This window comes from Oncorhynchus clarkii, chromosome 10, assembly GCF_045791955.1.
Source record: "Oncorhynchus clarkii lewisi isolate Uvic-CL-2024 chromosome 10, UVic_Ocla_1.0, whole genome shotgun sequence".
NCBI lineage: Eukaryota > Metazoa > Chordata > Actinopteri > Salmoniformes > Salmonidae > Oncorhynchus > Oncorhynchus clarkii.
The window spans coordinates 42,004,177-42,029,995 of record NC_092156.1 but is presented as its reverse complement, the minus strand read 5'-3'; the positions used below and the strand labels follow the sequence as shown (position 1 = coordinate 42,029,995).

The 25,819-nt window shown below is 44.3% G+C and overlaps 1 protein-coding gene across 1 annotated transcript in view; it reads left to right on the top strand.

Moving 5' to 3' along the window:
• Positions 1-3,932: 3,932 nt before the first annotated feature.
• Positions 3,933-25,819, top strand: part of LOC139419558 (fibroblast growth factor 11-like) — a 56,009-nt gene continuing 34,122 nt past the window's right edge. The window contains exon 1 of the mRNA XM_071169529.1: positions 3,933-4,367. Coding sequence (XP_071025630.1) covers positions 4,175-4,367 — 193 coding nt within the window. The 5' untranslated portion in view covers positions 3,933-4,174. The remainder of the gene's footprint in view (positions 4,368-25,819) is intronic.

Genomic DNA, 25,819 nt, shown 5'->3' with positions numbered 1-25,819 from the left:
CTCCGTCTCTTCCCCTGTATACCTCAATACATCACAAGGGACAAGTGTTTTTGAATACAACAACCAAATATTGCATATTTGTTTAAATCACATTGATAATGTTAATCAGAAATGAATGAAAGCTCTCAACATTTGCTAACCTCGACCCCAACCTTACATTACCTAAACAGTCACTATTACTAGACTTCTGATATAGAGAGATGAAGGAGTTGTAAAAGTCTTGGCAATGTGTTTAATGTCTTCTCCATTAGGAGATTGACTCTGGTCTCTTCTCTCCACTCTGCTCGTCTTATGGCATGAGTTCTGTTTGTGTGTCCATCTGTCCGTGTGTCTGTCCGTGTGTCTGCCTGTGTGTCCATCTGTCCATGTGTCTGCCTGTGTGTCCATCTGTCCGTGTGTCTGTCCGTGTGTCTGCCTGTGTGTCCATCTGTCCATGTGTCTGTCTGTGTGTCCATCTGTCCGTGTGTCTGCCTGTGTGTCCATCTGTCTGTGTGTCTGTCTGTGTGTCCATCTGTCCGTGTGTCTGTCTGTGTGTCCATCTGTCCGTGTGTCTGTCTGTGTGTGCTCTGTATAAAGTGGTGCATGCAAACAGACAGACAGAGGGAGGATCAGATGGAAGGAAAACATATTTCCTGTTTCCTTGTCAATGTTAACTGTATTAACCCACGCCACCCCCGCTCCCTCCGCCCTCCTCCTCAGTCTCCCTCCTCCTCCCCGCGGAGACCGGACGTCTACTGTCACCTGTCAATCAGTGTTGACCTTGCTCCCAATCGAGGAGGCGTAATGTAAATCGACCTTGCATTTTCAACTTGCTTCCACTGCTGGTTTCCATGGTGATTCCCTTGTAAAAGAGGTTCCGTGCCAAATAAAATGGAAGTGATTGATAGGCTTTATTGGGGTGTGAGGGACGGGACGATTTAATTACTGTGGCTGATTTTATGCTCAATAACAGTTTTGCTAACCACGCAAGGTAAACAACGATGACAAATAGGATAACATGACAGGTGGGAGCCGGCCCGTCATGAGCCTCTTAACTGTAAATACTGCATTTATATGTTCAATGTTAATGACCAACCAAGCAATTTCTTCAGGAAGGGTTTACCCAGGAACTGAGCATACAGTGCATTTGGAAAGTATTCAGACCCCTTCCCTTTTTCCACATTTTCTTACGCTACAGCCTTATTCTAAAATGTATTAAATAATTTGTTTTATCAATCTACACACAATACCCTATAATGACAAAGCAAAAATTTTTTTTTTAAATTGTTGCAAATGTATGAAACAGTATTTTTTTTAAATAAAGTATTCAAACCCTTTGCTATGAGACTCGAAATTGAGCTCAGGTGCATCCGGTTTCCATTGACCATCCTTGAGATGTTTCTACAAATTGATTGGAGTCCACCTGTGCTAAATTCAATTGATAGGACATGATTTGGAAAGGCACACACCTGTCTATATAAGGTCCCATAGTTGACAGTGCAGGTCAGAGCAAAAACCAAGCCATGAGGTCGAAGGAATTATCTGTAGAGTTCCGAGACAGGATTGTGGCGAGGCACAGATCTGGGGAAGGGTACCAAAAAATGTCTGCAGCATTGAAGATCCCCAAGAACACAATGGATTTCATAATTCTGGAACCACCAAGACTCTTCCTAGAGCTGGCCACCCGGCCAAACTGAGCAATTGGGGGAGAAGGACCTTGACCAAGAACCCGATGGTTACTGTGACAGAGCTCCAGAGTACGTCTGTGGAGATCGTTGAACCTTCCAGAAGGACAACCATCTCTGCAGCACTTCACCAATCAGGCCTTTATGGTAGAGTTGCCAGATGGATGCCACTCCTCAGTAAAAGACACATGATAGCCCACTTGGAGTTGGACTCACAGACCATGAGAAACAAGATTTTCTGGTCTGATGAAACCAAGATTGAACTCTTTGGCCTGAATTCCAAGCATCACTTCTGGAGGAAACTTGGCACCATCCCTACAGTGAAGCATGGTGGGGGCAGCATCATGCTGTGGGGATGTTTTTAGTGGCAGGGACTGGGAGACTAGTCTGGATCAGGGCAAAGATGAACGGAGCAAAGTACAGAGAGATCCTTGATGAAAACCTGCTCCAGTGAGCTGAGTACCTCAGACAGGGGCGAAGATTCACCTTCCAACAGGACAAAGACCCTAAGCACACAGCCTAGACAAGTTTCTGAATGTCCTTGAGTGACCCAGCCAGAGCCCTGGCTTGAACCTGATCGAACATCTCTGGAGAGACCTGAAAATAGCTGTGCAGCAACGCTCTCCATCCAACCTGAGAGAGCTTGACAGGATCTGCAGAGAAGAATGGGAGAAACTGCCCAAATACAGGTGTGCCAAGCTTGTAGCATCATACCCAATAAGACTCTAGGCTGTAATCGCTGCCAAAGGTGCTTCAACAAAGTACTGAGAAAGGAGACTGGGTGAGAGACTGGGTGAGTGTATGCGATAGACTGGGCTTGGAGTGCCAGGGCCGGTGGTGTTCTGTGGTGGGTGTTGTGGCGGGAGGGAAGGGGGGAGGCTGTCTAACTCAATCTGTCCCTGGTCGTGTATCTGTCACGGTTAGCGTAAGCCAGCAGCCTTCCTTGACAGACACTCAATGACCGTCTCTGCAAGCAAACCTGCTTTTTCTACCCTCCATTTCATATGAGGAGTTTGAGGAGTGAGAAGGAAATAGAGGAGGGAAAAGGGAGGGAGACATGCAGCAGAGTCTCCAGAGAGACTCAGCATGACATACTAGTGTAACGAAGATGGTGAATGACAGAGAGCATACACACCAAACAGAAACACATACCGTATGCAGAGATGTACCCAAAAGTGTTGTGTGTTTATGCATGCACCTTAAGCACTTGCTCTCTTCCACACACATGCGCCATGCACACACACATTCTCTCTCTTTCTCGCTCTCCACCTCTGACGGACAGTCAGATGGATAGGGAGACAACACGACAGAGAAATTGTATCTCTTCTAAGAGCGTTAATTCTGAGGAGAGAGGTGGCTGCATGGTTTCTCTCTCCTCAGCCTCTCTCTGCTTCTCTCTTTCTCTCCTCTTCTTCTCATTCCCAGTCGATCTCATTCTCTCCCATCACAGCTGCTCTCTCCCTCCCCCTCTCTCTCTCTTTTCCACTATCTCTCTCTCCCCCTCTCTCCTTCTCTCTCTCTCTCTCATGAATGTCACCTCTACTGATGGTGGCTGCTGAAATTCACACACACACACACACACACACACACACACACACACACACACACACACACACACACACACACACACACACACACACACACTAACTTGCTGGCTTTGGGTGGAGGGAGGGGGGGGGTTAGGTGAGGGCTGTGTGGAGAGAGAGTATGCCAGAAGAGGCGGAAGACAAATCTCTCTCTGTCCATCCCTCTGTTCCGTTCCCGGCTTCATTCTTGTGAGTCCATCACCTTCCCGCCTGTATGCTGCCACTGGATCTAAGTCTGCTGGATTACCGCGCCGTTTCTCCGCTCATTATTCCTGACGCTTTTCCACGGCAGGCAAAGTTGGGCATCCAGAAACTACATGGTGACTGCCTGTATATTTTTATGCTGTTTGAGCTTCAAAATGATTTCACTCTTCACTGGAAGAAGTGTAATTTTTATATGACAGAGAAAAGAGCTCTGTCTCTTTTTGGGGGATTGTTTACTTATAGGATAGGCTAGTGATTTTGCAATATTTTGAACTTCGTTGTCTGGTAATTTGGTCGTGAGGGACAAGATGGGTGGGGTTAAAAATGTAAGAAATGGAGATGTCTTTACATGTTTTTTTTATCAAACAGACATTCTAAACTCAATCACCCTTCTTTATTTTGACTGATGATGTGACCTTACTGGTCTTTGTTTTGGGTGTTTTTTTTTAGTGTTGGTGTATTTATTTATCATCACACTGGAGGGTCAACATTGGATGTTTGACTGCACTTGAACTTTCACCTTCTCCAGCTCCTTCCTTTTTCAGGGGGCTCTGAACCTAACCCCCATATCTGTAACACCGCGTAGAACCCCTCTCCCCCCTCTGGGGCTCTCCCTGGACCTTCCCATCTCTCTGCTGCTTGAGGACAGAGACAGCCCCACCAGGAGAGGGGTTGTTAGGTAGGAAGACACCCCCCTCCCAAAGGTGAGAGGGGGGGAAGATGGCAGCTCTCGCCAGCTCTCTCATCAGACAGAAACGGGCGGTCAAGGACGACGGACAAAACCGACCTGTAGCCAACAAAAGGAAGCCCTGTCCTAAGAGCAACAAGTCTCTGTGCCAGAAACAGATCTTAGTCCTTATCTCTAAAGTACGGCTATGTGGGGGTCGAAAAGGTCGAAACGAAAAGAGACCGGGTGAGTCATCGCTCTCTTCTTCCTCCTCCTCCTCCATCTCCTCCCCTTCCTCTCTGCCAAGTCACTGATTGGTTGGTGGAATGGTGGTCACAGGTAAACACAAGATATGCTTCTGAGCCTGTCTGTAGTGTTTTGGGGTAAACATTTTGGGGGTTACATTTTTTGCTTTATTCATAACTAACGGAATGTGGGGATGTTCATGTTGGAATTATTTGTACATTTTTTGGAATGAATGATTAGAGATTTAGATTCTATCCAATGTGTCTGTTTGGGTCAGACCATGTCAGAATGAAAAGGAACGCCATATTAGATGCCGCTGGTTGTAGTGGGTATGCCCTAGTCACAGAGAGACAACAGAGCTAAATCAACAGTGGTGAGCAGGAGTCTCCGCTCACACTACTGGATTATATAGTGTACAGTCAGCCTTCCCCAAATCCACACAGCTGTTCCCATCCTGGTTGGTGGCTAGTTGGATAGTGGGTATATCATGTGGAGTGGGTTATCACTCTGTCCATACTGGAGGGACCACATGATGCAGTAGACTACAAAGAGAAAACCCACAGCTCACATACACTATTCTTACTTCACCTTTTAGAACTGCCTTTGGGGAGGTAATTAGAGCCACTTATTTCTGTCTAAGTGTGTGTGTGTGTGTGTGTGTGTGTGTGTGTTGGTAATGTGCACTGTAATGACACCTCCGGTTAAAATTCAGTTATGTTAAAGACCCTTCGACCTTTCCACCCCCACAACAGAGATGATTAATACATTTCAGATTGAGACCAATCTAACCTGTGTTGTGATCTATGTAACCTTGCCAGTTTTCTAATCTATGTAACCTTGCCACAGGCAAAAAAAAATACAATGATCACAATATTGTTCTCTTCAATGTCCATTGGGTGGCCATGAAAATGTAGACCACACGAGCCGCGTGATTAATGAAAACGGCTGGTTTCTGTCAATTCTTCTGTGCTTCTGGATAGTGAAGAGTTGAACGTAAAGGATCATAGCAGCCGCCATATTGAGAATATAACCCATAATGCATTTCATACAACACAAATATTTTGTTGTAACCCCAGATAATCCCTGTTTGGAGAATCACCACTTTTCTACAAAGCCTGAAATGTATGCTACGTTATAATGGTGTTTTCAAGATGTTGCTGAATAGTGAAGAGATTCTGCTTTATGGACACAGTTAAAAACATGCCAGAGAGGGTTCACATTATAAAACACTACGTTATCCTTGTTATTTCCTATGGCCATTGGTGTATGTAGTATCAGACATGTATTTTGCTCTGGCATCTTGTCGTTTTCTTTCGATGACTTTGGCAAATTTTTCAGACGCAAATGATATCATTTCTAAACATTAAGTACAAAACTCTAAACTGATAACACTTGTAATGTTTTTGTCCTCGTCCTGTCGTGTATATAAATATATAGATATATTTACAACTTTTTTTTCACATACATTTTTAATTTTCCAAAAACTCATCTTCAGAACACTCTCCTGCAATCCGTTTCACCAATTTATATTTATATAAAAAAGTATTATTTACCTCAGATCTGTGATCCTCCGAGAGGCTAGCCAGAAATTAGCCAGAAGCTAGCCGGGAGCTAGCCAGAAGCTGGTCCAGAAGCTACTCTAAAGCTGGTTCAGGGGCTAGTTCAGAAGCTAGTTAGCTTATTTACTGGCTAATCGTTGGTACTCAGCTGACCACGGTTTGTGGTCATCGGCTGTCCTTTGGCTCGAGAATCTATCGGCAGTTTTGTACGGCGCGGTGCAGCGCAGCGCGGCTCGGAGCGTAACATATCGGACCAATTTTTCTCTCCATGTCCCTGGATTTCGGCCGCTGGCTCTGGACGTCCATGCCTGGATCTCGCAGCTAGCTAGCTGCTATCCGTGTGACTATCGGCTTTCGTCGATTCCGGAGCTAACATCAATTGTTCCGGAGCTAGCCAGCTGAAGAGTTCCATCAATCACTCCTGGGCTGCAGTCACCTATCCGGACCCGTTTTGCTGCCTACGCGGAGCCCCACCGGGCCTTCACGGCTAGACTGCCGACGTTGTCTACCCGAGGGAACTGTCCGGCTGACTCCTCCGGCGCAACGTTGCCTGGGCGCCCATCTGCGGCCTGCTAGCCGTTGGCTATCTTATCGGCTGCTATCTGAATAGACAATCGGACAATTTTTTTAAAATTTTTATTTATTGATTTATTTTTCATCTTGGGCCTCTATAACTATATCTATTGTTTTTATTTTTGTTGTTGTTGTGTGATTTGGATTCATCCCCTCAACCACACGGAAACCCACTAATCTACTGACGGAACGCAAGAGTTGGCTAATAATAGACCTCCATCTTATGCTAGCTTGCTCCTATGCTAGCTTGCTACCGATTTAGCGGTCTAAATCGCCGTGAACCCCAACCAACCTCTCCACTCACTGGACCCTTTTGATCACTCGACTGAGCATGCCTCTCCTTCATGTCAATATGCCTTGTCCATTGCTGTTCTGGTTAGTGTTTATTGGCTTATTTCACTGTAGAGCCTCTAGTCCTGCTCATTATACCTTATCCAACCGAATTGGTTCCACCACCCACACATGCAATGACATCTCCTGGTTTCAATGATGTTTCTAGAGACAATATCTCTCTCTTCATCACTCAATACCTAGGTTTACCTCCACTGTATTCACATCCTACCTTACCTTTGTCTGTACATTATACCTTGATGCTATTTTATCGTACCCAGAAACTCTCTGTTCCAGACGTTCTAAACGTCCAATTCTTATTGCTTTTAGCCGCACCCTTATTCTACTACTACTCTGTTCATCTGGCGATGTAGAGGTGAATCCAGGCCCTGCAGTGCCTAGCTCCACTCCTATTCCCCAGGCGCTCTCTTTTGACGACTTCTGTAACCGTAATAGCCTTGGTTTCATGCATGTTAACATTAGAAGCCTCCTCCCTAAGTTTGTTCTATTCACTGCTTTAGCACACTCTGCCAACCCGGATGTTCTAGCTGTGTCTGAATCCTGGCTTAGGAAGACCACCAAAAATTCAGACATTTTAATTCCAAACTACATTTTCAGACAAGATAGAACTGCCAAAGGGGGCGGTGTTGCAATCTACTGCAAAGATAGCCTGCAGAGTTCTGTCCTACTATCCAGGTCTGTACCCAAACAATTTGAACTTCTACTTTTAAAAATCCACCTCTCTAAAAACAAGTCTCTCACCGTTGCCGCCTGCTATAGACCACCCTCTGCCCCCAGCTGTGCTCTGGACACCATATGTGAACTGATTGCCCCCCATCTATCTTCAGAGCTTGTGCTGCTAGGCGACCTAAACTGGAACATGCTTAACACCCCAGCCATCCTACAATCTAAACTTGATGCCCTCAACCTCACACAAATTATCAATGGACCTACCAGGTACCTCCCCAAAGCCTTAAACACGGGCACCCTCATAGATATCATCCTAACCAACTTGCCCTCTAAATACACCTCTGCTGTTTTCAACCAAGATCTCAGCGATCACTGCCTCATTGCCTGCATCCGTAATGGGTCAGCGGTCAAACGACCTCCACTCATCACTGTAAAACGCTCGCTGAAACACTTCAGCGAGCAGGCCTTTCTAATCGACCTGGCCGGGGTATCCTGGAAGGATATTGATCTCATCCCGTCAGTAGAGGATGCCTGGATATTTTTTTTAAAATGCCTTCCTAACCATCTGAAATAAACATGCCCCATTCAAGAAATTTAGAACCAGGAACAGATATAGCCCTTGGTTCTCCCCAGACCTGACTGCCCTTAACCAACACAAAAACATCCTATGGTGTTCTGCATTAGCATCGAACAGCCCCCGTGATATGCAGCTGTTCAGGGAAGCTAGAAACCATTATACACAGGCAGTTAGAAAAGCCAAGGCTAGCTTTTTCAAGCAGAAAATTGCTTCCTGCAACACTAACTCAAAAAAGTTCTGGGACACTGTAAAGTCCATGGAGAATAGGAACACCTCCTCCCAGCTGCCCACTGCACTGAAGATAGGAAACACTGTCACCACTGATAAATCCACCATAATTGAGAATTTCAATAAGCATTTTTCTACGGCTGGCCATGCTTTCCACCTGGCTACTCCTACCCCGGTCAACAGCACTGCACCCCCCACAACAACTCGCCCAAGCCTTCCCCATTTCTCCTTCTCCCAAATCTGCTCAGCTGATGTTCTGAATGAGCTGCAAAATCTGGACCCCTACAAATCAGCCGGGCTAGACAATCTGGACCCTTTCTTTCTAAAATTATCTGCCAAAATTGTTGCCACCCCTATTACTAGCCTGTTCAACCTCTCTTTCGTGTCGTCTGAGATTCCCAAAGATTGGAAAGCAGCTGCGGTCATCCCCCTCTTCAAAGGGGGTGACACTCTTGACCCAAACTGCTACAGACCTATATCTATCCTACCATGCCTTTCTAAGGTCTTCGAAAGCCAAGTCAACAAACAGATTACCGACCATTTCGAATCTCACCATACCTTCTCTGCTATGCAATCTGGTTTCAGAGCTGGTCATGGGTGCACCTCAGCCACGCTCAAGGTCCTAAATGATATCTTAACCGCCATCGATAAGAAACATTACTGTGCAGCCGTATTCATTGATCTGGCCAAGGCTTTCGACTCTGTCAATCACCACATCCTCATCGGCAGACTCGACAGCCTTGGTTTCTCAAATGATTGCCTCGCCTGGTTCACCAACTACTTCTCTGATAGAGTTCAGTGTGTCAAATCGGAGGGTCTGCTGTCCGGACCTCTGGCAGTCTCTATGGGGGTGCCACGGGGTTCAATTCTTGGACCGACTCTCTTCTCTGTATACATCAATGAGGTCGCTCTTGCTGCTGGTGAGTCTCTGATCCACCTCTACGCAGACGACACCATTCTGTATACTTCTGGCCCTTCTTTGGACACTGTGTTAACAACCCTCCAGGCAAGCTTCAATGCCATACAACTCTCCTTCCGTGGCCTCCAATTGCTCTTAAATACAAGTAAAACTAAATGCATGCTCTTCAACCGATCGCTACCTGTACCTACCCGCCTGTCCAACATTACTACTCTGGACGGCTCCGACTTAGAATACGTGGACAACTACAAATACTTAGGTGTCTGGTTAGACTGTAAACTCTCCTTCCAGACCCATATCAAACATCTCCAATCCAAAGTTAAATCTAGAATTGGCTTCCTATTTCGCAACAAAGCATCCTTCACTCATGCTGCCAAACATACCCTTGTAAAACTGACCATCCTACCAATCCTCGACTTTGGCGATGTCATTTACAAAATAGCCTCCAATACCCTTCTCAACAAATTGGATGCAGTCTATCACAGCGCAATCCGTTTTGTCACCAAAGCCCCATATACTACCCACCATTGCGACCTGTACGCTCTCGTTGGCTGGCCCTCGCTTCATACTCGTCGCCAAACCCACTGGCTCCATGTCATCTACAAGACCCTGCTAGGTAAAGTCCCCCCTTATCTCAGCTCGCTGGTCACCATTGCATCTCCCACCTGTAGCACACGCTCCAGCAGGTATATCTCTCTAGTCACCCCCAAAACCAATTCTTTCTTTGGCCGCCTCTCCTTCCAGTTCTCTGCTGCCAATGACTGGAACGAACTACAAAAATCTCTGAAACTTGAAACACTTATCTCCCTCACTAGCTTTAAGCACCAACTGTCAGAGCAGCTCACAGATTACTGCACCTGTACATAGCCCACCTATAATTTAGCCCAAACAACTACCTCTTTCCCTACTGTATTTTATTTATTTATTTATTTTGCTCCTTTGCACCCCATTATTTTTATTTCTACTTTGCACATTCTCCCATTGCAAATCTACCATTCCAGTGTTTTACTTGCTATATTGTATTTACTTTGCCACCATGGCCTTTTTGCCTTTACCTCCCTTATCTCACCTCATTTGCTCACATCGTATATAGACTTGTTTATACTGTATTATTGACTGTATGTTTGTTTTACTCCATGTGTAACTCTTAGTCGTTGTATGTGTCGAACTGCTTTGCTTTATCTTGGCCAGGTCACAATTGTAAATGAGAACTTGTTCTCAACTTGCCTACCTGGTTAAATAAAGGTGAAATAAAAAATTAAATAAAAATGTGCAAATGAGGTAGGATAAGGGAGGTAAGGAAATAAATAGGCCATAGTGGCGAAATAATTACAATATAGAAATTAAACACTGACGTGATAGATGTGCAGAAGATGAGTGTGCAAGTAGAGATACTGGGGTGCAAAGGAGCAAGATAAAATTTAAACAATAACAGTTTGAGGATGAGGTAGTTGGATGGGCTGTGTACAGGCGGAGTGATCTGTGAGCTGCTTTGACAGCTGATGCTTAAAGCTAGTGATGGAGATAAGAGTCTCCAGCTTCAGTGATTTTTGCAGTTCTTTCCAGTCATTGGCAGCAGAGAACTGGAAGGAAACGTGGCCGAAGGAGGAATTGGCTTCGGGGGTGACCAGTGAAATATATCTGCTGGAGCTGCTGCTGCTGGTTGCTGCTGCTATGGTGACCAGTGAGCTGAGATAAGGCAGGGCTTTACCTAGCAAATACTTATAGATGACCTGGAGCCAATGGGTTTGCCGACGAATATGAAGCGAGGGCCAGCCAACGAGAACATACAGGTCGCAGTGGTGGGAAGTATATGGGGCTTTGGTGACAAAACGGATGGCACTGTGATAGACTGTATACAATTTGCTGAGTAGAGTGTTGGAGGCTATTTTGTAATGTGATTTTCTGGAATTTTTTTTCTCATTTTGTCTGTCATAGTTGAAGTGTACCTATGATGAAAATTACAGGCCTCTCTCATCTTTTTAAGTGGGAGAACTTGCACAATTGGTGGCTGACTAAATACTTTTTTCCCCCACTGTATACAGAATGGTGTTGTCTGCAAAGAGGTGTATCAGAGAATCACCAGCAGCAAGAGCGACATCATTGATGTATACAGAGAAAAGAGTCGGCCCGAGAATTGAACCCTGTGGCACCCCCATAGAGACTGCCAGAGATCCGGACAACAGGCCCTCCGATTTGACACACTGCACTCTGTCTGAGAAGTAGTTGGTGAACCAGGCGAGGCAGTCATTTTAGAAACCAAGGCTGTTGAGTCTGCCGATAAGACTGTGGTGATCGACAGAGTTGAAAGCCTTGGCCAGGTTGATGAATACAGCTGCACAGTATTGTCTCTTATCGATGGCGGTTTTGATATCGTTTAGGACCTTGAGCGTGGCTGAGGTGCACCCATGACCAGCTCGGAAACCAGATTGCATAGTGGAGAAGGTAAGGTGGGATTCGAAATGGTCGGTGATCTGTTTGTTAACTTGGCTTTCGAAGACCTTAGAAAGGCAGGGGTAGATATAGGTCTGTAGCAGTTTGGGTCTAGAGTGTCTCCCCCTTTGAAGAGGGGGATGACCGCGGCAGCTTTCCAGTCTTTGGGGATCTCAGACGACATGGGAAAGACAAAAGATTTAAGGGCTTTGAACGGATATGCTAGTAGGTGCAAGGCTCTCCGGTTTGAGTGTATCAACAACTGCAGCACTGCTGGGTTTTTGAAGCTCATCAGTTTTCCGTGTGTATCAAGAATGGTCCACCACCCAAAGGACATCCAGCCAACTTGACACAACTGTGGAACGCATTGGAGTCAACATGGGCCAGCATCCCTGTGGAAAGCTTTCAACACCTTGCAGAGGCCATTCCCCAAATAATTGAGGCAGTTCTGAGGGCAAAAGTGGTACAACTCAATACCTTCCTAATATTTTGTGTATATTGTTATATACAACCCAGATATTTCATCAGTGCATTCTACACTACACTATAATTCCAAATGGTAGCACATAGAATGACTCTTTCCACTTTGTCCTATTGATGCATTCTGGCTGATAGACAATGTTGTAGTATTACAGCCACATCAATATACAGTTGTAGTTGGAAGTTTACATACACCTTAGCCAAAAACATTTGAATTATGAGTGAAATAATCGGCCTGTAAACAATTGTTGGACAAATGACTTGTGTCATTACAAAGTAGATGTCCTAACTGACTTGCCAAAACTATAGTTTGTTAACAAGAAATGTGTGGAGTGGTTGAAAAACAAGTTTTAATGACTTCTACCTAAGTGTAAACTTATGACTTCAACTGTATGATTTGGTTTTACCTTCCAAGATAAATTGACTCAAATTGATACATTTATGAGGCAAAAAGATATAAATGTACAGCGTTCAGCAGTTATCTATATCCGTTAACTAGGGACTATATAATTTTGGTTTAGAAGTGATCAGTTTTGAGCAGTTAGATTAAGTGATAGTTCATTTTATTGTTAACAAATGACAACAAAATCATGTGAAAAGTAAAGTGAATATTGCTATTTGAAAAGCAGATGCTCAGATTGACTATGTACCCAAATGGAAAGAACCACTGGGCAAAAACTGGTTGAATCAACGTTGTTTCCACATCACTTCACCCCCCCCCCCCCCCCCCCCCCCCCACACACACACACACACACACAAGAATGTATGTGATGACATTGAATCAATGTGAAAAATGGATACGTAAGGGTATTTTGTTTTCTTCGTCTAAATCCAATGACATGGTGATTTTTTTATTGGTTTCCCATTGAATTCACATTAGTTGACAACTCAACCAAATGTAAAGCAAAACAAGACGTTGAACTGACGTATGTGCCCTGTGGGGAGTAATTTGGTACAGTGAACAAGTGACTTTGTGAATTAGTTTGTTGTAGTCAGTCAACTGAAAATGTGCTTCGATGATCTGTTTTGATATTTGTGCTTAGAGTTGTGAAACATTCTGATGATCTGTTTTGATATTTGTGCTTAGAGTTGTGAAACATTCTGATGATCTGTTTTGATATTTGTGATTAGAGTTGTGAAACATTCTGATGATCTGTTTTGATATTTGTGCTTAGAGTTGTGAAACATTCTGATGATCTGTTTTGATATTTGTGATTAGAGTTGTGAAACATTCTGATGATCTGTTTTGATATTTGTGCTTAGAGTTGTGAAACATTCTGATGATCTGTTTTGATATTTGTGATTAGAGTTGTGAAACATTCTGATGATCTGTTTTGATATTTGTGCTTAGAGTTGTGAAACATTCTGATGATCTGTTTTGATATTTGTGCTTAGAGTTGTGAAACTAAGAATAAGAGCACCTCCTCACAGCTGGCCACTGAACTGAGGCTAGGAAACACTGTCACCACACCGCTTTGCATGCTCTTCAACCTATTGCTGCCCACACCTGCCCGCCCATCCAGCATCACTACTCTGGACGGTTCTGACTTAGAATATGTGGACAACTACAAATACCTAGGTGTCTGGATAGACTGTACACTCTCCTTCCAGACTCACATTAAGCATCTCCAATCCAAAATTGAATCCTTCCTATTTTGAAACAAAGCTTCCTTCACTCATGCTTCCAAACATACCCTCGTAAAACGGACTATCCTACTGATCCTTGACTTCGGCGATGTCATTTACAAAATAGCCTCCAATACCCTTCTCAACAAATTGGATGCAGTCTATCACAGTGCAATCCGTTTTGTCACCAAAGCCCCATATACTACCCACCATTGCGACCTGTACGCTCTCGTTGGCTGGCCCTCGCTTCATATTCGTCGCCAAACCCACTGGCTCCAGGTCATCTATAAGTCTTTGCTAGGTAAAGCCCTGCCTTATCTCAGCTCACTGGTCACCATAGCAGGACCCACCAGTAGCACGTGGTCCAGCAGGTGTATTTCACTGGTCACCCCCAAAGCCAATTCTTCCTTTGGCCGCCTTTCCTTCCAGTTCTCTGCTGCCAATGACTGGAACGAATTGCAAAAATCACTGAAGCTGGAGACTCATATCTCCCTCACTAACTTTAAGCATCAGCTGTCAGAGCAGCTCACAGATCATTGCACCTGTACATAGCCCATCTGTAAATAGCCCCTCCAACTACCACATCCCCATATTGTTATTTATTTTTTGCTCCTTTGCACCCCAGTATCTCTACTTGCACATTCATCTTCTGCCACATCTATCACTCCAGTGTTTAATTGCTAAATTGTAATTACCACTACAGCCTATTTATTGCCTTACCTCCCTAATCTTACCTCATTTGCACACACTGTATATAGATTTATTTCTATTGTGTTATTGACTGTATGTTTGTTTATTCCGTGTGTAACTCAACTGTGTTGTTGTTTGTGTCGCACTGCTTTGCATTATCTTGGCCAGGTCGCAGTTATAAATGAGAACTTGTTCTCAACTGGCCTATCTGGTTAAATAAAGGTGAAATAAAAAACGAATAAAAAAAAACATTCTGGGGATCTGTTGTGAAAATGTAGCACATGCAGTACTTGTGGAAATTGCTACAAAGTGATAAAAAAACGATCTGCTCTTTGTGTGACATTAATTATTTGTGTGTCTGTGTTAGTGTTTGTAGATCTCTATTTACATGTGAGTGTGGAAGACTGCTTGAGTGTGTGTGTGTGTGTGTGTGTGTGTGTGTGTGTGTGTGTGTGTGTGTGTGTGTGTGTGTGTGTGTGTGTGTGTGTGTGTGTGTGTTAATGTATGTACAGGTAAAATAATGGAAACGAGTAGATAAGGATACAAAGTATATTGAAGGCAGGTGCTTCCACACAGGTGTGGTTCCTGAGCTAATTAAGCACCTAACATCACATTATGTTATGTATCAAATGTATGTATCATGGCTTATGTATCAACATTTTGGGCAGGTCATTATTCTGGCACATTTTTTGGGCTACCATGGCTATGGGAAGACAATTCCCCAATCCATAGGGCACGAGTGGTCACGGAATGGTTTGATGAGCATGAAAACAATGTAAACCCAGGCAGGTCACCCGTGATACAAGTCAGTGTTCGATGCCCATCCATGTCTGGGGGACGTCAGGAGATGACGTGGAAACAGATCCCTATGGGCAACAGTGATCACGTTTACCTTCAAGTAGGCTTTCGTTTTGCTTGGGCATAAGCATCTCCCCCTGGTTCCAGAAGTCGCAATCCATTTGTATATTTTTGGTTTCAATTATATCCCAAACCTTAACCCTTACTTGACACATTCATAGTTAATGCTTAACCTTAGGAATTCAGCGTTAACGCATAAACTTAACCTTGGAACCATACAGCAACCATACACTTCGAGATTTGACGTTTGGAGCAACTTAGAAATTTGACGTTTGAGATACACGGATGAACATCTAATTCTGATGTGAGACTGTGTGAGCTTGTTGTGAAAACCATATGCCATGGCCGTCTCAGTCACCAGATCTCAACCCAATTGAACACTTATGGGAGATTCAGCAGCAGCGCCTGAGACAGTGTTTTCCACCACCATCAACTAAACATCAAATGATGGAATTTCTTGTGGAAGAATGGTGTCGCATCCCTACAATAGAGTTCCAGACACTTGTATAATCTATTCTAAGGTGCATTGAAGCTGTTCTGGCTCCTGGTGTTCCAACGCCCTAAGACACTTTATGTTGGTGTTTCCTTTATTTTGTCAATTACCTGTATGTGTGCGTGTGTGTCCATGAGTGTGTGTGAGTGCTTGCCTCCCGTATTGGTGTGTTTGAGTTGCTGTGCATGTTCACGTCTCTGTGTGTGAAAGCCCCAGAGTAATGTATGATAACAACCTCTCCACGGGCCTGAAATAGCACCGTGCTGTATTCCCATTCTTCTAGTGGCAACAGAGTGCACTGCTGCCATGCCTCATAGCTTTGTTATGGTAATACCCATTGGTCTTGCAACTGTGAGCGATATCATAAACAACAGTGAAAAACAACAGGAAAGCTTCGATGCTCTCACATATGACTGTGTGTTTGCATAACACGGCTTCAGGCCACTAAATGTCTCATAGTTGAGTTCACTGCACTGTAGGGTACTCACTTCATGCCAGTGGTTGTGTCTTTCATTTAGGGTGTGTGCAGAGAGTTATATACAGTGCCTTGCGAAAGTATGCGGCCCCCTTGAACTTTGCGACCTTTTGCCACATTTCAGGCTTCAAACATAAATATATAAAACTGTATTTTTTTGTGAAGAATCAACAACAAGTGGGACACAATCATGAAGTGGAACGACATTTATTGGATATTTCAAACTTTTTTAACAAATCAAAAACTGAAAAATTGGGCATGCAAAATTATTCAGCCCCTTTACTTTCAGTGCAGCAAACTCTCTCCAGAAGTTCAGTGAGGATCTCTGAATGATCCGATGTTGAAATAAATGACTAATGATGATAAATACAATCCACCTGTGTGTAATCAAGTCTCCGTATAAATGCACCTGCACTGTGATAGTCTCAGAGGTCCATTAAAAGCGCAGAGAGCATCATGAAGAACAAGGAACACACCAGGCAGGTCCGAGATACTGTTGTGAAGAAGTTTAAAGCCGGATTTGGATACAAAATGATTTCCCAAGCTTTAAACATCCCAAGGAGCACTGTGCAAGCGATAATATTGAAATGGAAGGAGTATCAGACCACTGCAAATCTACCAAGACCTGGCCGTCCCTCTAAACTTTCAGCTCATACAAGGAGAAGACTGATCAGAGATGCAGCCAAGAGGCCCATGATCACTCTGGATGAACTGCAGAGATCTACAGCTGAGGTGGGAGACTCTGTCCATAGGACAACAATCAGTCGTATATTGCACAAATCTGGCCTTTATGGAAGAGTGGCAAGAAGAAAGCCATTTCTTAAAGATATCCATAAAAAGTGTTGTTTAAAGTTTGCCACAAGCCACCTGGGAGACACACCAAACATGTGGAAGAAGGTGCTCTGGTCAGATGAAACCAAAATTGAACTTTTTGGCAACAATGCAAAACGTTATGTTTGGCGTAAAAGCAACACAGCTGAACACACCATCCCCACTGTCAAACATGGTGGTGGCAGCATCATGGTTTGGGCCTGCTTTTCTTCAGCAGGGACAGGGAAGATGGTTAAAATTGATGGGAAGATGGATGGAGCCAAATACAGGACCATTCTGGAAGAAAACCTGATGGAGACCTGAGACTGGGACGGAGATTTGTCTTCCAACAAGACAATGATCCAAAACATAAAGCAAAATCTACAATGGAATGGTTCAAAAATAAACATATCCAGGTGTTAGAATGGCCAAGTCAAAGTCCAGACCTGAATCCAATCGAGAATCTGTGGAAAGAACTGAAAACTGCTGTTCACAAATGCTCTCCATCCAACCTCACTGAGCTCGAGCTGTTTTGCAAGGAGGAATGGGAAAACATTTCAGTCTCTCGATGTGCAAAACTGATAGAGACATACCCCAAGCGACTTACAGCTGTAATCGCAGCAAAAGGTGGCACTACAAAGTATTAACTTAAGGGGGCTGAATAATTTTGCACGCCCAATTTTTCAGTTTTTGATTTGTTAAAAAAAGTCTGAAATATCCAATAAATGTCGTTCCACTTCATGATTGTGTCCCACTTGTTGTTGATTCTTCACAAAAAAATACAGTTTTATATCTTTATGTTTGAAGCCTGAAATGTGGCAAAAGGTCGCAAAGTTCAAGGGGGCCGAATACTTTCGCAAGGCACTGTAAGTGATCCATCGCCATTCCTCCATTTTAAGTGCGTTCTACCATCAAGCCATCAGCATTGGCATGGTAATAGTTGTTGTCCCCCCCCCCCCCCCCGGAAGACCCATATCATGTTCTGCGCATGTATTTATTTACCTTTATTTTACACACATATTTTTGTGGTCACCCTCCATTCACATTTCTCACTGCCAATCGTAAATGATAATTCCTCCAAGTTTAACAGGTGAAACATCCATGCAGCATCTTCATGCTAACCATTTGATCTCAGTTTCAAAGGAATATGCATTTAGGTCTTTTTAGTTATGTACAATGTTGTTTTGAATTATGTATAGTGAGCAGATGGTGTTAAACTGTAGCATACCTGTGTTTTGTTTCAGTCAGATCCGCAGCCACTTTGAAGCATTTACCACTTTCATTAAACTGTAATATTTGCAGTATACACATTTCCTATAATGGTGGTAGGTGTACAGTGTTAAAGATGTCATATTACCATCAACAGTGTGATAGTTGCAAAATGCAGCATCAGCCTCTGCTCCCACCTTCCCTCCACCTCTTCCTGTCCTGGCCTTTCTTAAGATGGCCGCCTGGCTGGCCCGCTATATGAAAGCTCTCTGCCAGTGATCTGCGGTGATTCTCCCCTCTCCGATCCATCCAACGCATTAATGTACAGTATGCTGATTAATCAATAATTACCCCCTTAGTTTGTCCAAGGAGGAATCTGACCTGGGAAGGGTGGGATATAGAGCAGTGACCCTCTCCTCCCCTCACACACACTGTCTAACTCGCTCGCTCGCTCGCTCTCTCACACACACACACACACACACACACACACACACACACACACACACACATGCAAACTCACACACACCTACAACCTGGCCAATGACACCTGGGCAAGATGAGAATGAGACAGTAATATGAACCAAAGCTAAAGAGGAGTGTTTGATCTGCAGTTAGTGCATGTTGACAGCCAGACAGACAGGAAGTGTAGTATAGTCCCAGATGTCTTCTGGCGCAGAGGTGGGTCGTAGTAAAGCATTAATAGGCATCAGTAGGGCCAATCGACTGTACTCTGGAAAAGTGCTGCGGGTCACAAATCTGGGACCCTATCGGCGAGCAGGAGACCAGGGAACGTGGTGAGATCCAGCGTAGGATAGCATTTAGCTGACCGCAAGAGATGAGGGCCCTAAAGTCGCTTACTGGACAACACCTGATCAGACTGAGCGGTGTTAGGTAGCCTCCCATCAGATCTTTACTGACTGCGACAGGGGTCAGAGAGGGAGAGAGAGAAGAAGGGAGCGAGAGAGAGGGAGAAGGGATACCATGAGGTTGAGAGGTAAGAGACCACGGTCAATAGAAAAAGTATTTATTTCTACAAGTTAAGCCCTTCTTTTCCCTTATGACAAAATAAAGCATCACTATAAGCACAGTCAGATCTGACAGTAATACTTTTTAATAGCAAACTACTGTACATTGAATAGGCCGTGTTGATTGCCATCACATCTGCACAATAATTACAACGTTTACATTTTTTTTACCCCTTTATCTCCCCAATTGGTAGTTACAGTCTTGTCCCATCGCTGCAACTCCCGTACGGACTCGGGAGAGGCAAAGGTCGAGAGCCATGGGTCCTCCAAGACACCACCCTGCTAAGCTGCACTGCTTCTTGACACACTGCTCGCTTAACCTGGAGGCCAGCCGCACCAATATGTCGGAAGAAACGCTATACAACTGGCGTCCGAAGTCAGCGTGCATGCGCCCGGCCCACCACAAGGAGTCGCTAGAGCGCAATGGGACAAGGATATCCCGGCCGGCCAAACCCTCCCCTAACCCGGACGACGCTGTGCCAATTGTGTGCCGCCTCATGGGTCTCCCGGTCGCAGCTGGCTGCGACACAGCCTGGGATCGAACCCGGGTCTGTAGTTACGCCTCTAGCACTGTGATGCAGTGTCTTAGACAGCTGAACCACTTGGGAGGCTATAATTACTAATAAGTGATTTTGTCACGAGTAAACCATATGCAATCCTGTTTTTAAGCTTGGTGTTTTATTGGAGATTTAAAAAATTCTTTAGCCATGACAAACAAGATTTAAAAATAACCTTTGTGTCTATTTTCAGAGTGTACTGTATTATGGAATAAAACCTAGGGAAAGAGTCGACACCCAGCTTGTGTCTGTCAGTCTCTGGGCAAAACAATGAGCAAAGATCACCTTGGATTTGTCCAACCAATTTCCGTGGATTTTCAAATTTGTCCATGAACAGCCCTTGTTGCGTCACAATGCCTAAAATACCTCTTAGCAAATAGCATCCACGGACCAGGACGCCAGTATCCATGCGTAAGCATATCCGATTAGTTTAGGAACAGAGGGAGAATAAATTCCTATATTCCACTGTTTGATAATGAGAATGCCCAAGATGCATCAGATTACAGCCTTATGCAACAGCAAAGATTTGGGTCCGTTCCATAATCTTTGAGGATTTTTTTGCTCAAAAGGAAAAAACACAATTAGAAGTGAAGGGATTGATGTTTGTGGTTTGGTGGCTTAATTTTCTGTCCATAAAATAAGTCTCCAAGCTGGAGCTCCTAACTGAGCTGCAGGATACAGTAGATGGAAAGCATCCAGAATCATGCAGATATCTAAAAGAAATGCAGAATGCATAAATCAGATTATCATTCTCTTTGAATGGATCAGAGGAAATGTGGCCTTTGGCCAAACACACAGTGATATTAGGGTACAGTAGCCCTGATAGCTTTAGTGGCGGTAATCAAATCAAATTGTATTAGTCATATGCGCCGAATACAACAGGTGTAGTAGACCTTACAGTGAAATGTTTACTTACGAGCCCCTAACCAACAGTTAAGAGACAAAAGTAACAACTAATTAAAGAGCAGCAGTAAAAAAATAACAATATATACAGGGGGGTGCCGGAATAGAGTCAATGTGCGGGGCACCGGTTAGTTGAGGTACATAGATGACAGAGAGTGGCAGTGGTGTGGAGAGGGGAGGGGGGGCAATGCAAATAGTCTGGGTGGCCATTTGACTAGATGTTCAGGAGTCTTATGGCTTGGGTGTAGAAGCTGTTTAGAAACCTCTTGGACCTAGAGTTGGCGCTCCGGTACCGCTTGCCGTGCAGTAGCAGAGAGAACAGTCTATGACTAGGGTGGCTGGAGTCTTTGAAAATTTTTAGGGCCTTTCTTTGACACCCCCTGGTATAGAGGTCCTGGATGGCGGGAAGCTTGGCCCCAGTGATGTACTGGGCCGTTCACACTACCGCATGTCGTACCTTGCGGTCAGAGGCCGAGCAGTTGCCATACCAGGCAGTGATGCCTGGTGCAGCTGTAAAACCTTTTGAGGATCTGAGGACCCATGCCAAATCTTTTCAGTCTCCTGAGATGGGAATAGGTTTTGTCATGTCCGCTTCACGACTGTCTTGGTGTGCTTGGACCATGTTCGTTTGTTGGCTCTCAACCTGCTCCAATGCAATCCCGTCGATGAGAATGGGGCCATGCTATGTCCTCTTATTCCTGTAGTCCACAATAATCTCCTTTGTCTTGATCATATTGAGGGAGAGGTTGTGGTCCTGGCACCACACGACCATGTCTCTGACCTCGTGGTTGTCTCGTTGTCGGTTATCAGGCCTACCACTGTTGTGTCATCTGCAAATTGAATGATGGTGTTGGAGTCGTGCCTGGCCGTGCAGTCATCAGTGAACAGGAAGTATAGGAGGGGGCTGAACACACACCCCTGAGGGGCCCGCGTTGAGGATCAGCATGGCGGATGTGTTGTTACCTACCCTTACTACCTGGAGGCGGCCCGTCAGAAAGTCCAGGATCCAGTTGCAGAGGGAGGTTTTTTTTAGTCCCAGGGACCTTAGCTTATTGATGAGGTTTGAGGGCACTGTGGTGTTGAGCGCTGAGCTGTAGTCAATGAATAGCATTCTCACATAGGTGTTCCTTTTGTCCAGGTGGGAAAGGGCAGTGTGGAGTGCAATAGAGATTGAATCATCTGTGGATCTGTTGAGGCGGTATGCAAGTTGGAGTGGGTCTAGGGTTTCTTGGTTGATGGTGTTGATGTGAGCCATGACCAGCTTTTTATAGCACTTCATGGCTTCAGATGTGAGTGCTACGGGTCGGTAGTCATTTAGGCAGGTTATCTTAGTGTTCTTGGGCATATGGTGGTCTGCTTAAAACATGTTGGTATTACAGACTTGGACAGAGAGAGGTTAAAAATGTCAGTGAAGACACTTGCTAGTGTCGTGGCAATTTCCTGTATTACCAAATGATGACAGAGCAAACCACACACCAGTCAGAGTTATACTTAAACTTCACCTTTAACAATAATTAAGCTTTTGCAATAGCATTTGACTTTCAACATTTCAGGATCTCTAATGAAAAGTTGAGAGTGGTCAACATAATGGCAACTGAGATATTTTATAGCAAAGATCCACCCCCTAGTCGACATGACAAACCACCGATAATAGGAACTGTTCACAAAGAAAGACTTTTACTTGAGAGAGGTGTATCCCATAGCCAGACAGCATTCGCTATAAATTATCGTTCAGTTTGGTCTCTAAAACGAGGCTCTAATCTCTTTTTGGTACTTCATAGTACCAAAACACCAACTCATCCAATGGCATATATCAATTGTCAATTCTAGATACTCACATCTCAAGAACACCCCACTTCTGGACAAGATCACTGAGGGGAGTGAGCCTCTAGGTCATATACTAGGTCATGATAAGGGCAACATCAGAGGGGACATACAATGGTTCCAGACACTGCCATACTCCTCCCCCCAATGGGAAAAGGAGGGAGTGACTGGCGTACAGACATTGTGGAGATAACTAACTGGTTCCCCATTATCACGCCATCCCTTCACATGGTTTAGGAATAGTTACAGAGACATTCCCATAAGAAGACAATGTTCCATTCTGTCCTCCTCCCCTTCTGATATTCTGCATAGCACCACATGGTTTAACAGATACATTCACATATGAAGACAAGCCTGACCTCTCCCCTCTCTGGGCACCAAGTGACTGAGCCCTAGCTGAGGAGGGATAACTGCAACTGCCAACCCTATAGTCCAAAGGGAAACATTCTAATGACAAGTATCTCACGTAAGCATATTATGAAAATAAAACATCTTATCTATGTTACCCAACTAATTCTGATTCACCGCAACACTAGTTGGTCAGCGTATGCTCGCAGTACACGTCCTGGTTATCCATTTGGCCCTGCGACCTTGTGAATGTTGACCTGGCTAAAGGTTTTACTCACATCAGCTACGGAGTGCGTGATCACACAGTCTTCCAGTACAGCTGATGCTCTCATGTATGTTTCAGTGTTATTTTCCTCGAAGCGAGCATAGAAGCAGTTTAGCTCGTCTGGTAGGCTCGTGTCACTGGGCAGCTCTCAGCTGTGCTTCCCTTGAAAGCGACCCCTCTAGCCTTTATGTCAGTGCGGATGCTGGCTGTAATCCATGGCTTCTGGTATGTACGTACGGTCACTGTGGGGATGACATCGTCGAAGCACGTGTTGATGAAACCAATGACAGATGTGGTGTACTCCTCAATGCCATCGGAGGAGTCCTGGAACATATTCCAGTCTGTGCTAGCAAAACAGTCCTGTAGCTTAGGTCTGCTTCATCTGACCACTTTTTTTATTGATCTAGTCACTGGTGCTTCCTGCTTTAATTTTTTATTGTAAACAGGAATTAGGAGGATGGAATTATGGTCAGATTTGCCAAATGGAGGGCGGGGGAGAGCTTGGTATGCGTCTCTGTGTGTGGAGTATAAGTGGTCCAGAGTTCTTTTCCCTCTGGTTTCACATTTAACATGCTGATATAAATTTGATAGAAGGGGTCTGTTATGGTAATGCTGGTATGGCTATACGTTTGCTAGTCCCTGGTATTTAAAAGATTAGTTCACTATTTTACAATTTGATGAAAGATGGCTCCACACCCTGAAAGTAGTCTATGAGCCATATGAAACTGTATGGTTAATGGTTCAGTTCTTTAAACAGCCATTGCAAACTTCAGCTAACTTTAGCCACCGCTAGCAAAACAAAAAAATCTGTGGAAGTGACGGGGGCATTTGATTATGTTGTATTTGTTAAAAGCAAAATCACCTTCAATTAACATGAAACCAAATATGGATTTGATTTCAGGTCATTTGGACATGATTTTTTAAAACATGCTCACATGCCCCCATCACTTTCATTGGTTTTTAGCTAGCAGATGGTAAAGTTAGCTGAAGTTAGTAATGGCTGAATAAAGAAAATGTAACCATGGATTACAGTTTTTCCTTGCCCATAGACCACATTCAGGGTGAGGGACCATCTAACATCAAGCTGTAAAATACTTACTCCTTTCATCAGAAGTTACGTAGGGAAATGGCAATTACATCATACTGTATGAATAACTCTTCTTTTCTGACACCCATTAAAACAAGCACCATTACCATTTGTCATCAGATAGTGTTGAACTCATTAAAGTAAGTACCAAAAACTACCGTTGCTACTTAACTTCCAAATAAATACTAAATCCCTTGCAAACAGGAATGCAAAAATCAAGTCTGGTCACGTATTAGTATTGGGCAGCAGTACTGTGCAGTGGTAAGAGTTCACTCTATGACTATGCTGTGTAACCCTGAGTGTGCACTGAACTGAGCTGAGGGTGTTGCCACAGGCCCCGGGGCTTATTTACCGTCATCCAGCTCAGCTAAGGGAATAAGTTATGCAGGAAACACCTCTTTGCCTTCTCTCGCCCTAAAGATATCACAAAAAGACAAAGAACGCAGTCAGTGCCCCCCCACATAATAACAGCTGAAATTGAAATTGTGGAGACTTTGATTAGACCGGACAAGGACAGATTGAGTTTAACCGCTAACAAGAGAAAGACAGAGAGAGAGAGGGGGGGGGGGGTGGTGGAGGACAGGCAGCGAGATAAAGATGGAGGGAGTGTGAAAGAGAGAGAGGGGTATAGAGAGAGAGAGAGAGAGTGGGATAGAAAGTGGGTGTAGAAGGCGTGTACCATTCCTGTCCATCTGGATTAAAGTAATCTATAGGAGAAAAATTGTGCATAAACAACGTGCCTCTGTGTGTGTTCGTGTGTGTGCGTGTGTGCACGAGTAAATGTACATGTGTGTGGTTAGTATTGACTTTGTGTCAGCTGTAATCTATCTCAGGCAATGTTGGGCTGAAAAGTGGCTGATCCCAGGCAGCACCAACACAAAATGCCTCTCACACAACACCAGTACTATGTAGCACCATTCATGACCCACAATGTTCTCACACCAATTTAGTTTCTCTATATGCTACAACAATCCACACATAGTAATATCTATACCAACAGTACCATTCTTCATATTGCTCATTTACACTTAAACTGACTGATTTATCCACAGTTTCAATCCACTTGATTAAGAAATGCAACTGAGAAGGAGATTAGGGTCTTGGAGGTGTGCTTTGATGTGGTTTTCTCTTGTGTGTGTGTGTTTGCACGTAGGACGTGTTTGTACATTCGCTCTGCCTAAGCTGTACATGTGTACAGTTACAGTCACTCACCATTCTAGATAACTTGAAACAGTCTAACCAGGCTGGAAGTAGCCTAGGCTAACTAGCAAGCTAGCCAACTCCTTTTGCCAATTAGCTTCAGCCAGACAGTGGGACTGGCTGAAGCCAGACAGTGGGACTGGCTGAAGCCAGACCGTGGGAAAATTGGTTTGACCTTGTATTGCCTCTTTGTGGGGCTAGTTAGGGACCGTCAATAATTTACATGGGAAAACATTTTCATAATGCACACCTTTTACTTCTCATTTAATGCTTTCAATATTTGTATATGAACT